Raw genomic sequence first — 13,594 nt, forward strand, 5'->3', positions numbered from 1 at the left:
TTTTTTTTTTTTTTTTTTTGAGAGAGAGAGAGAGAGAATGAAAGAGAAGGAGTGGGGGGAGGCAGAAGAAGAGGGAGAGAGAGAGAGAGAATCTTAATTCCATGCCCAGCCCCCATGTGGAGTTCCATCTCAGAGCCCTAAGATCATGACCTGAGCTAAAGTCAAGAGTAGGGACACTTAACCAGCTGAGCTACCCAGACACCCCCAAATATGTATTGATTCTTATTTTTTTCTGATTATAGAATATTCATTGAAGAAGATTTAGAAAATATGGAAAAGTGTAAAGAGGAAGATTAAAATCATTTTTAATAAGCAGACAATACTCACTTCAATATTCTAAGTAAATATTCCTTCTTTTCAATATTGTACTAGAGATCCTATAGTATTACTTACAGACAACATGATTCTATGTGTAGAAAATTCAAAAGAATCTATGGAGATATACTGAAGTTAATAAATGAATTTATAAGATTACTGGATGTGGTTTATTATAGAAATGTTTATTATAGAAAAAATGTTTCTATAAACGAGCAAAAGCAAATTTAAACTGGAAAGATTTAAAACAGCCTCAGCAAGTGTACTCTTTACATCTGATGATGATTATACTTCTATGAGAGGGTCACAGTATAGCTTGAGGTGGGCTAATATGGGTATTGTGCTAAGGTGAAGCAGGAAAAAAAATAGTGCAATGAAAAAAGAACACTATGGGAATAGAGAATGTGGAGACTTCTGTTTTCCTCTTGATTTTTTGGTAACCAACTATGTGTTCCTCAACAAATCCCTTTACTTTGCTAAAATTGTTTTCTCTTTTGAAAGTAAGTATTCTTCAAACTTATTTCAAAAAATATTAATTATATCTCTAATATGGAAAACAGCTAAAATAAATATTCCTCAAATAACTTATATTTTCACTATGTGGTGGGAAATAACTATCCGAGCAGGTCTAAAGACTCTTGGAAGTACAGCAGGGATACCCCTGCTCCAAGGTGATATGCTTTAACATGCATGGCAGTAACTTATCCCACACAAGTCAGCTGGAACCAGAATATAGGTACCTGGTTCAGTCTGTTCTCTTTCTCCTGTACTGTGTTGAGACTTTAAATATTGAGATCTCAGGCTAAGAAGGAAAACAGAGTGGTGTGCCGAAGACCACTGTTGAAGACACTGGTACCACGGGTGTGGTACAGGAGTTTCACTGTTCAGTGTCTGGGAAGATAAACAGGAGAAAAAAATATATGGTGCTGTGCAAGGAAAATACCCCATTTAAGTATATACACTTCTTTATCTAGTTGGTTCTTTGAGGCCCTAAAATTAAATACATTTTTCTTATGGTCATTTGGAGCAAAGGACAAATGCCAGCATTCATAACCTAGAGAGAGAAAAGTCAGAAGGAAATAGGATGAGCTTATGTAGGGTTGTTAAGTAATGTGGACAGAGAAATGAGAAGGTCATGTGTCATGGCACAGGAAAGCACAGGTGGTGAGAGATAAATGGGGTAAGGAGGAATGCTTGAGATGGAGTGCCAATAGCTGTGATTCAAATACTAGAGCTGACCTGGCATCAACAGAGAAGCTGGTAGCTTCTCAATGATGTTCATGGGTTCTCCATCTTGAGTCTCTATGGATGCCTAAATGACACATCCCACTCAAGGTTTTTTCCTAGAGTGGTGATTGGCGAACTAGAGCCAGGGAGGCGGATCTAGCTTGCTACCTATTTTGCAGATGAAGTTTTATTGGAATAGAGTCACACAATTAATCATTGTTGAAAGCTACCTTTGCACTACAACAGTAGAGTCATTGCAAAAGACCTATACAGCCTGCAAAGACTAATGTATTTACTACGTGGCCCCTTACAGAAAGTTTTCTCTAAACAGTATTTGGACACATGATGCTGAGAAACAAAGCACATTATGAAATTAACCAGCTGAACAGTTTCAGCAGCTGCAGGCCCTCTACAGTGTTGGCTGGTTGGGCGCCTGGGTGGCTCAGTGGGTTAAGCCTCTGCCTTCAGCTCAGATCATGATCCCAGGGTCCTGGGATTGAGTCCTGCATTGGGTTCTTTGCTCAGCAGAAAGCCTGCTTCTTCCTCTCTCTCTGCCTGCCTCTCTGCCTACTTGTGATCTCTGTCTGTCAAATAAATACATAAAATCTTAAAAAAAATAAAGTGTTGGCTGGTGACACAGAATACCTTTTTCAATAAAATGCTCCAAATCTGTAAAAAGCAGAAAGTTGCTACTGAGCTTAAATGTGTAGACTGACCAGCAGAAAAAAACCTTCATTGTGAAGGAACAGAAGGGTGTAGAGGAAATTAGAGCCAGGACATGGAAATTTGAAATGGAGCAATTATAATTTTTCCACAAGGAGAATATGTATTCTGTTAAAAATCTTTACTCCTTTCTTAATGATAATAGATTCACAGTCAAATGATATTTTCTGCCAAGAAAATAACCCCAAAACATAAGATAATGAACAGTGGAAGCTGCTATCTGAAGGCTTTTTCATATGCTAACTATTCACATGCTAATTTATCATTATAGGAAAAATACTATAATTTCTTATTAGAGCCAAGGCTAATGACCCCATCTATTTTCTCAGCCCTTTCGAGGGCACTTTGTCAATCCATGTGTGAGTAGATAAAGTAAAATTACAAATTGAATTATTTCACTCAGAGAATCAGAAATCAAGACTCTCAAATGGAGGAAAAAGAAGTTTGCTTTGGATGGACCTCAGGCTACCACTCTCTTTTTGTCTTTTATTACTAAAATTATTTCAGGGACCGTCTAAATTGACTATTTAATTTCTTAATGGCTCTTCTTCGTTAACTTCACTCTTTGCAACTAGAGTTACAAATACAACAGCCTACCCAAAGTATTCACTCAGTGACCACCAGGAACCTCCTAACTGTCAAACCGAAGGACTACCTTTCAATCTGCTATTGGTTTCTGAGATATCTTCCTACCCACGTTTTTCTCAGGAAATTCCTCTCTTTCTTCCTGTGGTTCTCTTCTTACTCCTCTCTGGAATTCAATCCTCAGTTTCTTTTCTTTCTTCAGATATTTCATCTACGTCCACGGATTTATCCTTTACCTTTGTGTTGATTACTTCCTAGCCCACCGATCTCTGTACAACTGACCCTTGAACAATGTGGGAATTAGGTGTGTGGATCTCTCATGCAGTCAAAAATCCACGTATAACTTCTGAGGCCCTAAATGTGAAACGTCTACTATTGACTGGAAACCTTACTGATAACACAAACAAGGAACACATATTTTGTATGCTGTATGTATTAGACACTGTTTTCTTACAACGAAGTAAGTTGGAGGAAAAATGTTACTGACAAAATCATGAGGAAGAGAAAGGACATTTACAGTACTGTCCTGTAAAAAATCCACATAGAATGGACCCATGCAGTTGAAATCCATGCTGTTCAGAGGTCAACTATATTCAAATGTTCAGTAATAGTATCCAAACAGAACATCACATCACAGTGATGGCATCCTTTCTCCCCTACTTCCTATATTCTACTGGAGGCTAAATCCTGTGCTGTACTCTCTGAAGTGTCTCTTGTCTATGCACTTTCATCTTTTCTACCTCTTCCTCGTGTCTATAGCCACAACTCTACTTCCATGAATGGATGAACTCAAAACTGGAAGATCCCTTCAGTGGCTTCTGTGGTGCTATTGTTCCTCCTAAACTACTCTTCCTGGTTAGTCCGTCTAGAGTTCACCTCTCAGTGGCACAACTCTACTCAGAATGTTGATGGTGCTCTTTTCTGAAGACCACTGAATTACGAACAGAGTTCTAACGCCTGATATTTGAAACCCTGAACAATTTGGTTCCATATTACCTTTTTAGAATTACTTCCTCTCCTTCCTTTTGCATACTCCGTTAGCCGACCAAATTGGACAATTTGCTCAAAATGGGCTATGGAATCTCCTGACAGTGTCCTTCTTTCTTGAAACTTTTTCTTCCCCAGTTTTGTATTCTGAAATATTAGTGTATTATGTATTTGTTCTTCAAGGTCCACTCCAAGTGTATTTCCTTCTTAAACCTTTCTGTATTTCATGAACACTTTCACTCTTATGATCAGAAACTACATGATTCCTCTATCCTTTAAGTTTACATAACTCTTTTTTTTTCTTATTTTTTAACCTCATGTATGAAATGTATTACTCCCAGGGCTTATGATTATTTACTTGCTGTATTATCACCTCCTCTCTCTTACTCCATGTGATATGTTCAAATTTCCTTAATAACAGAGCCTGAATAATATATTCATCTTTATAACTGAGTAAAAAAAAAGTTGAATAAATGTTGACTGAATTGAGTTGTCCATACACATGAATTTGCAAGAAAACGACTGAATTTTACATTATGTCTATACATATATGCCCTTAGCTAGAATTCTACTATGCAGGTTTTCATTAATCTGGCATAAGAGACAGCAGTCTTTCCTACAGCAGAGGGCTTCAAAAATTGTTTTTACTTACATGCTTACTGACTTGTTGAGCAATGCATAATGATGTTATTAAGTTGAGTAAACCCTTTGGCGATTCTTTGGAATGCAAAGAAAATGAACTACTATTTAGACTCTTAATCTAAAACTTCCTTAATATAGACAGGAATAGAAATATAGTTTGAGATTGAAACAAGTCAAACCTCTGCAAGATTTTGCCCCTCCTAGGGTTATAGAAAAATCTGGACTCGGTTTTTAATTCAGGAGTTTTGGAGAAAAGGCAAGAAAAAAGGTGACTGAGGTCAAAGGAGTCTTGCACAAATTCTTGAATCGGCTTCCTAGTTTGCTCCTTGTCCCATGCATCTTGAACATTATTATCAAGTTTTCTGTCTTAATCTGTTCTGGCTGCTGAAACAAAAATGCCATGGACTGAGTGGCTTAGCAGCAGCAGAGATTTATTCTGCACAGTTCGGGAGGCTTGGGAAGTCCAAGGTCAGGGTGCTGGCAGATGTGAAATCTGGTGAGGGGCCACTTCTTGGTTCATAGACGGCAGAAGGGGCAAGAGAGCTCTCCAAGATCTCTTTTATCTTTTAAGGCACTAATCCTATTCATTGGGCTAGGCTCTTACAACCTAATCACCACCCAAATCCCCACCTCCAAATACCATCACACTGGGCATTAGGTTTCAATGTATGAATTTGGAGAGATGTAACCACTCACTCAAAAGCTCCACCATAATGGAAATAACAGTTTAATATTTGGGGAGCATTTTATGGCTTGCAAAACGCTTTTCAAAATGCCATAGGCTCAGTGATATCTATTCGCCCAATCAATATTATGGTCAATACATAAATTGATCAAAATTATGATCAATATATAAATCCTTACTTAGCACCTGTTACACACCAGATATTATGTAGAAACTTAAAGAGAAAAAGATGAATGAATTTGGTCAATTTTTCAAGAACTTTAGATAAAAGATAATAATAGTTGAATGGAAAAATGAATACGAGCATACTGCAATTGTAAGAAACTTATCAAAGAAATCATAACCTCTCATGTGCATGTAACCACTTATTTTTGTTTCTTTAGCTTACATTTATTATAATTGCCATTATCATTATTTAAAGCCTTTTGTTCACTCGTTTAGCAAAAATTTACTGTAAGGCACTGTTTTAGGCACTAGACAGGGAAAAAATCATGTCTTCATGGAATTTATAATTATTGGGCAGAAAAGAGTGAAAACAAACTAAATGAGCAAATAACAGGTTTTTTTGGCAGCATTTATTTAATATAATTAAAATATTATATCCTTCTAAAAATGCAGGTCATTCTCTTGCCTTTATGCTTTCTTAGAGGAAATCTGCCCAGTCTGGGCTCAGAAAATCGAATCCTATAGAATCTGCGGCAGGTCTCATGATTCTGCCTCTTGGGCAAGACTGATGGACCAGGATAGGGCAGGAGGAGTCAACTGGACTTTATGTGCCCAGGTCACGGAGGGGAACTTCAGTGAGACATAATGTGAACCTTACTTCAGCCATATGCAAGGAGAAGCAGAGAACCCCTCTCCGCAGAGGGACAGAAGAATGAAGTGGGGACTTGAAGGAATGTACCCAGAGAGTATAAATGTTGTCTCTCGCGAGGCTCAGCTACACTTCCTTCCCTTGAATCCCATAAGGTACACCTGTTCCCTTTCCATAGCACCTAGCAACCATTTTTCTACTCTCTGCTTCTTAGAGTTTGACTTTGTCTTTTTACTCCACATGTAAGTGATACCATGTAGTATTTGTCTTTATCTGGTTTATTTCACTTAGCATAATGCCATCAAGTTTCATCCATTTCATCACATGACAGGATTTCCTTCTTTCTCATGGCTGAATAATATTTTGTCACACACACACACACGCACACACACACACATACCACTTTATTCGTTTATCTGTTGATGGACACAGGTTGTTTCCACATGTTCGCTATTGTGAATAATGTTGCAAAGAATGTGAGAGTGGAAACATCTCTTCAAGATTCTGTTTTCGTTTCCTTTGGATATATAACCAGTAGGGGAATTACTGGATCATAGTGTAGTTCTATTTTTAATTTTTTGAGGAACCTCCATACCGTTTTCTAGAATGACTGTACCAGTTTGTGTTCCCACCAACAGTGCATGAGGCTTCCCTTTTCTCCACATCTTTGCCAACAGTTGTCATCTCTTGTCTTTTTGATAATAGCCATTCTGACAGGTGTGAGGTAATGGCTTGCTGTGGTTTGGATTTGCATTTCCCTGATGCTGAGTGATGTTGAGCAACTTTTTTTTTTTTTTTTTTTTTTAGCATCTTTTCATGTGTCTGTTGGCCGTTTGTACAGCCTTCATTTTTATGCAGGTAAAGTATCATTAATAAAGGAGAATCTAAGTCTCCGGATACATTAGTGATTAGCCAAGTTAATGCAACAAATCAATGGTAAAGGGGGAATTAGAGGTCTTCTGCTGTCTAGTGGAACTTGTTTCACTTCGTTTTTTATTAGCTTTCAGCACTCCCATGGCCACCCAAACCATTCTGTTAAGCTTATTTTACTTTAATAGACTGCTAATGTTTTGAGTGTAATCAGAAAAAAGCCTTTCTATAAACTAGATCTAAAAAAAGAGTAAGGACCTAATAAGCACTCTTGGCAGTTTAATTTTAATGTTTAGTTAAAGTATTTTCTTTATTTTTTAAAGTAACCTATTTATATTGTTAAAAAAAAAAAAACCAGAATTCAGTTTTAAGGCAGCAAAACAATGCCACTACTTTGGCCTGTCTTACTTCCTTGTCTTCTTTCTAGGACCAGTCACTTTCAATTAGAGCTGGTTTGTTTTTCTTTTCTTTTCTTTTCTTTTTTGTTTCTTATCTTTGTATTTCTTAGTACTAGTACCCACAAAACTCCATTTATCCCAGTCCCAGGTCTCTGTTATAGTTTTTATGTACACTCCATTATACACCGTTATAATTTATGCTGTAAACTATGCATTCATAGGAAGGATAACATTGCCCTCAAGAGGATAAAATTTGATTGTTGGTAGGGGTGGTGAAAAATTCTTAGATATTACAATAGTCTGTAGCCCTGTAAAGTTTAACCGTACCCAGTAGAACCTTATTCCTTAGAATTTAACTTTTCTCATTGTTGTTTTGTTTTGTTTTAGGAATCATGCAAGCAGCACTGACATCGAGTTTATGGAAGAGTTGCAGAATGTATACAAGATCAGTGCTAAAGTCCATGGTGAGCAGGTGACTTCTTTTCTTTGATTGTTTGCTCTGTCTTGAGGCATATTGCAAGAGGAGCCATAATCATCAGATATTGTTTGTGTGACTTGGGCCTTGAGAATGAAATAAAAATAGTTTATGCTTTTCATTCAATTCTATAAGTTATTCAGTCTATTGTATTAAGTGCTGAAAAGAAAAAAATGTTGACAATATCCAAGTGAATATCTAGCAGTGATTTAAAAGTCATTTTGTCATACCAAACAAAAGCTAAAAGTTGAGTTCCTTAAAAATAATTTTTAAGCAACTTAATTTTTAAATTACAGCTAACTCTTAAGTAATATAGCTTTGAACTACATGAGTCCAGGTATATACAAATTTTTTTGATAAGTACAGCGCAGTACTATAAATGCGTTTTCTCTTCCTTATGATTTTCTTAATTATATTTCCTCTCCTCTAATTTACTTTATTGTAAAAATACCGTATAAAATACATATATAAAATATCTGTTAATCAAATATTTATGTTACTGGTAAGGTTTCTGGTCAGCAATAGGCTACTAGTAGTTAATTTTAGGGGAGTCAAAAATTCTCTCTGGATTTTTTACTGTGCAAGGGGTTAACATCCTTGACCCCTGCATTGTTCAAGAGCCAACTGTAAATCACTTTTAAAAAATAAGTTTCAAAACCTCTTATTACTGTGTGCTGTATATGTTGATAATTTGCATATTAATTTCATACATTATAATTTATGGAACTAAAGTTACCACAGAAAAATCACACAGTTATGAAATTGTTACATGAAACTAACTTTTTAATATTCTAACTTTTAAAAGTGTAGTCACTCTGAAACCTGTGTCGAGCAAAAAGAGTAAACTTTATTTTTTTCTTTTCATGTATAAAGTACAGATACTCATATGACATATAAGTAGGTATACAATGTATCATGAATACTAGCATTTCATTGCAGGGGATGAGTAATTAGGGAAAAAAGGTCGAAAAAGTTTCTTAAGGAGTGATAATGAAAAAAAGATTGTGAGGCTGATTTAAACTATCATATGTATTTCAAAGAAATTAAAAGGAAAAAAATAATTGCTTCTTTATGTACATCCACAATTTTATCATTTCTGATCTTCACTCTGTGTGTAAGATTTGATTTTCCAGACCTTGTGTCTCCTGCTGGAGAAGATGGGGAGGTGGTTGATTGTCTTGAATGAGGTAATCTGATGGCTCCAAGTCCTTTGCGGGTTAAAAAGTGACTGTTCAGTATTCACTCCACGTGCCTTTTAGCATAAGTGCCTTTAGCATATAGCTTGCTCTAAGTCAGACACTATTTTTCCATCTGCTTTCTGTTTCCAAAAGTTACTGAAATATTATGTCTACTGACATCTCTGTTCTTCTTTTCCTTTTGGATTTACAACATTTTATTTCTTTCCTACTATAACAGAGATGGATGAAATAAGTTTATATGGCCAATTACTATGTCCAGTGGAAATTCATGTAGCTTCCTAGATGGGAATAAACATAATGCTTTAACCATATTCATTTAACCAGATTCTCCCCCATTCTCCCTCCCCCTCCTAAAAAAAAATAACATGCATAAATCTTTTTTGAATTTCTTCTGTAAATTAAGCTTTGCAATCCATTTTGATAACAGATATAAAGAATACAATTCATGAGGCTGTGAAGGAAACATTTGTATTCAGCTCCGAGCTGAACTTGCCTGGGGTACTATTTATGATAGATGAATGCTGCGGTTTTATGGTTTCTCCTAAAACTGACATTTAGGGATTAAGAGGTATTGTTACCCCACTGGGCACTGGGGAGATATATGCCAGAGGAGGCAGGAAAACAAAGGGGGTAGCAGAGAATTAGTTACAAAACTGTGGTGATTTCATTATTTTATGAGGACTAGACAGTTGAATGAAACTGTGCTTGAATAAAAGTACTTTTTCTTCTCTTCTTTCCAGTGATACTAGAGGAAATCAGTTGGGGACAACCGTTACAAAATAGGCTGGATGAATGAACAATCTCCAGTGTTAGCTCACCATGCAAAATCCTCAAGACGGTGTGGACATAGCCCTACCCTCCAGGAAAAGAGACCTCAAAAACCTTTTATTGACACCATGGGATATGCCAGTTGACCTTTCAAGTGATTACATCAGCTCTATCTTTTCTAGAGGTGAGGCACTCTATTTGAATAAAAACAGTGTTGTCTCAGGCTTAGAAGTATGAAAGAGAACAAAGATAAATCCCATTATAGGAATTCATAGTTCCTACAGTCTACTCTTTTTTAAAACCCATTTATTGAAGCATGGTTGACATATAAAACATTGTATGTATTTAATGTTTACAACTTGATGAGTTTGGAAGTATACACCTGTGAAGTTATCACCACACTCTATGCCATAAACACACCCATCACCTCCAGAAGTTTTCTCCCGCACTCATTATTATTTTGTGTGTGTGATAGTAACGCTTAACAGAAGTTCTACCCTCTTAGCAAAATTTTAAGTATACAATACAGTATTGCTCACTATGGCATTATGCTATAGAATCTGTAGGATAGACCTCTAGGATTTATTCGTCTTGTATAACTGGACACTTGTACCCTTTGACTAATAGCTGCGCATTACCCCCTTCCTTCAGTCCCTGACAGCTACCATTCTACTTTCTGCTTCTGTGAGTTTGTATCCAGTCTACTGTTGATCCAATACAGTTACCAAATTTAGAAGCAATTGTTTCAGTGCTTTCATTTAGTATACAGTTTATATTATTCCTATTTCAGTATTATTGTTTCAATATTATTCTTAATTGCTTTTTTTCCCCTCTGCAGTACAGAATCCAGACCAGGATCACATGTTTCATTTAGTCATCATTGTCTCTCTTGATACAAGAACAGATTTCTGAATTTCCGTGGTCATTAGTGGCATTGACAATTTTGAAGAATAAAGGTCAGCTACTTTTAGAGTACTCATCACTTTGGGTTTGTCTGATAGTGTTGCATCTGGAGATGACATCAATTGGTTTTTGAATTTCAAATCATCACTGCATTTTGAGAATAAGTGCATTTTGGGAATCCCCGCATTTGATGTACTAGTATATATTTAGCATTTTCATCTCTATGTTCATGAGAAAGACAAGTCTTAATTTTTCTTTCTTGAAATATATTTGTCAAGTTTTAGTGTTAAGCTTGGGTTGGCTATATTAATGAGTTGTTTGCTATTTTTCTATATTGTGGAAAAGTTTGTTTTCCAAGACTGATGTTATTTTAAAATATTTACTAGTAAGTCCAATACAGGTCTGAGTTTTTGAGGAGTAAATAATTTAATAAAATATACAATCAATTTAATAGAAACAGGGCTTTAAGGTTTATCTATTTCTTTAATTTTGTCATTTATGCTAAGTTTTTTTCTAGTAATTTGTCCATTTTCCCTTTTTTCTTTCTTTGCCCTGAAATTGCTCAAAATATGCTTCTAATTTATTTTTAGTTTCTGTAGCCTCTTCAGTGATATCTTTTTAAATTTTTCCTGATATTAAAATTTTTATAACTAATAATTATTCTCTGTGTCTTAAGGTTTCTCAATTTTATTATTTTTTCAAAGCTCTAATTTTTAGTCTGTTGATTTTATCTTTAGCATGTTTGTTTTCTATTTTATTGATTTCCTCTCTTTATAATTTTCTTTTCATTTAGTTTAGGTTTAATTTTTTAAAAATGTTTAATAAACTTATATCACTTGTCTTCAGTCTCTTCCCCTTAACGCATATATTTTAAAGTTTTTAAATTTCCCTTTGAACACTGATTTCACTTTATTCTGTAAGACTTAATATGTTGCATTTCTTATTTAAATTAAAATATTTTCTAATATCTACTTCTATTATGCCTTTGATCCATAGATAATCTAGAAGTATATTACTTAGTTTCCAAATATTTTATTATTATTTTTCCCAGGAAATATTTATTTTCTTCTTTATGCTCAGAAATAAAGAAGTGACCTTGTCCCCCCAGAATGTCTCCTCTTGAAGGAAAAGAAAGGAAGTATGTGTGGGGTGGGCTGGCTTTTGGTGTGAGGTCCAATGTGGGAGCTCTTTCTCCCTATCTTCCCTACAGTCACTCCTCTTTTCAGCATCCCCTTCCAAAAAATACAGGTTTGAACACACCACCCACTGGGGGGTTGGGGAGGCACAGCTGAAGTCAAAAAAGCAATGTTCACGTTCAACAGGAGATGGGTTCAGTGCATGTTTGGGGCCAACTGATGAGGGAGCGAAGGAGGGAAGGTTGGCTGAGTAAGTGGTTGAATGGAGGGATGGCAGAGAAGCTGGGACCCTCCCTCTCCTAGCGCCACACATCCTTTCCTTGCAGCCCTCTTCTAGCAAAACTGATCCTTGCATTCCTTGTCTTTCATCCCCTTCAGCCCAGGTGGCCAAAGTCCTCAAACACAACATCCTCATCAGTGGTGTAGTTGGTGTCCACAGGGGCGTCTATTTCAGGAGCAGCTATCTGGGATGATGTGGTGGTGGAGTTTGCGGTGTATAAAAACAAAAGGCAGCTCCACAGAGGCTACCCCACCATGTGACACCACCAGCTCACCTTGACCCTGTAGGACATCAGGATTCCAGCACCTCCTTGTTGGCAGCCTCCTACACAATGGTGCTGGAAGCCAGGTTGGTGTTCTCATGCTTGAGATACTCTTCCAGGACAAGACCATGCTTCTTCCAGTTGTCATTAAGCCGCGGGGTGATGGTATACACCTTCAGAACAGGGAGCTGGGTGATACCTGGTCATTTTGTTCGATATGAGTCACAGGACACTTATCCTGGGTAGCAGAAGAGGCAGATGTCACATGTTATCTCAGAGAGACTTTGATTTCCTTGATGGTCTGGATGGAGATGTTGGTGACATGGACATTGACACGTAGAGGCTCCCCATGATCGTTCAGAGCCTTGTCCATGGAAGTCTCAAGGTGCAGGGCTGGTCAGATATGATGTGGTGGGTGGTTTCTACTGAAGGCTGGGGCCTAGTTTCTCTGGGGCAAGTTGCACCTTTCAGATAACCAGATGTATGGACCTTCTTTGGTGTTTTTTCTCTTCTAACAATTTGGCAGAGAAGGCTCAAATCTCAGAGTCTGCTGCACAGGCCTTCCCTGTGTCCTCTGGGCCTGGCTGCAGTATGATGAACCAGGGCAGATTCTGGGATATTATATCCAGGTCTTCACGGCATAGTGGAAGTGAGGAAGTGCAGGTGAGGTAGCAAACACCTTGCGGTCCTTTAAGTACTCAGGATCCACAAGCACCATGCCATCCACAGGGTCACTTTGTCCAGGTGTTCTACAAAGTCCTGCTTGCCCAAGTACACCTTGAGTTTGCAGTCAGGGCTAGACTTCTTGAAGACCCTGGCTCCTGGTTTCCATGCATGGGTTTATGGCTTGCCGGCAGCCTCTAGTCCTTTGGTCTAGTCCCTACTTCTCCCCACACCACTGCACACGCGCGTCCTGGGCTTCCAACTATTTAGAATACTTGTGCGGAACTAAATTCAACTGCATGTGTGATTTTGATTCTCTTTCTGGCAGAGTCCAGAGTCTGGCTGTTTGGGATTATATTTCTATATCTCCATCCTCTAAATCATTGAGACTTGCCTTATGGCTCAATGTATGATCATTTACCAGCATACGGTAAATGTTTCTCATGCCCCTGAAAAGTGTGTGTGAAAATTTGCAGTCTTTTATCTATTAATTAGGCCAAATTTATTAAGAGTGTCCTTCCAATCTTCTATCAGTGAGACGGTTGAGAAGTGCATTAAAATCTCCCAACAGCATTACCCATCCCTTGAGTGTTGGTTATTTTCAACATCTTCCTAGCTTGCCCCCCCCCCCCCCCCCCCCCCCCCCCCCCCCCCCCCCCCCC

At 37.4% G+C, this 13,594-nt stretch overlaps 1 protein-coding gene, 1 long non-coding RNA gene and 1 pseudogene across 2 annotated transcripts in view; 1 reads left to right on the forward strand and 2 right to left on the reverse strand.

The window, feature by feature from the left end:
* The window catches only part of C6 (complement C6), a 65,029-nt gene extending 61,968 nt beyond the window's left edge, over positions 1-3,061 (reverse strand). The window contains exon 1 of the mRNA XM_059416319.1: positions 2,963-3,061. Coding sequence (XP_059272302.1) covers positions 2,963-3,061 — 99 coding nt within the window. The remainder of the gene's footprint in view (positions 1-2,962) is intronic.
* A 3,639-nt stretch (positions 3,062-6,700) lies between these two features.
* On the forward strand, positions 6,701-11,335 carry LOC132028274 (uncharacterized). The gene is made up of 4 exons (XR_009407389.1): positions 6,701-6,836; positions 7,634-7,710; positions 9,661-9,872; positions 10,527-11,335. It is a non-coding gene; the product is annotated as an uncharacterized LOC132028274 (long non-coding RNA).
* A 558-nt stretch (positions 11,336-11,893) lies between these two features.
* Positions 11,894-13,100, reverse strand: LOC132027500 (beta-arrestin-2-like; annotated as a pseudogene).
* Positions 13,101-13,594: the final 494 nt, after the last annotated feature.

The sequence above is a fragment of the Mustela nigripes genome, chromosome 12 (genome assembly GCF_022355385.1).
Source record: "Mustela nigripes isolate SB6536 chromosome 12, MUSNIG.SB6536, whole genome shotgun sequence".
In the NCBI taxonomy this organism is placed as follows: Eukaryota; Metazoa; Chordata; class Mammalia; order Carnivora; family Mustelidae; genus Mustela; species Mustela nigripes.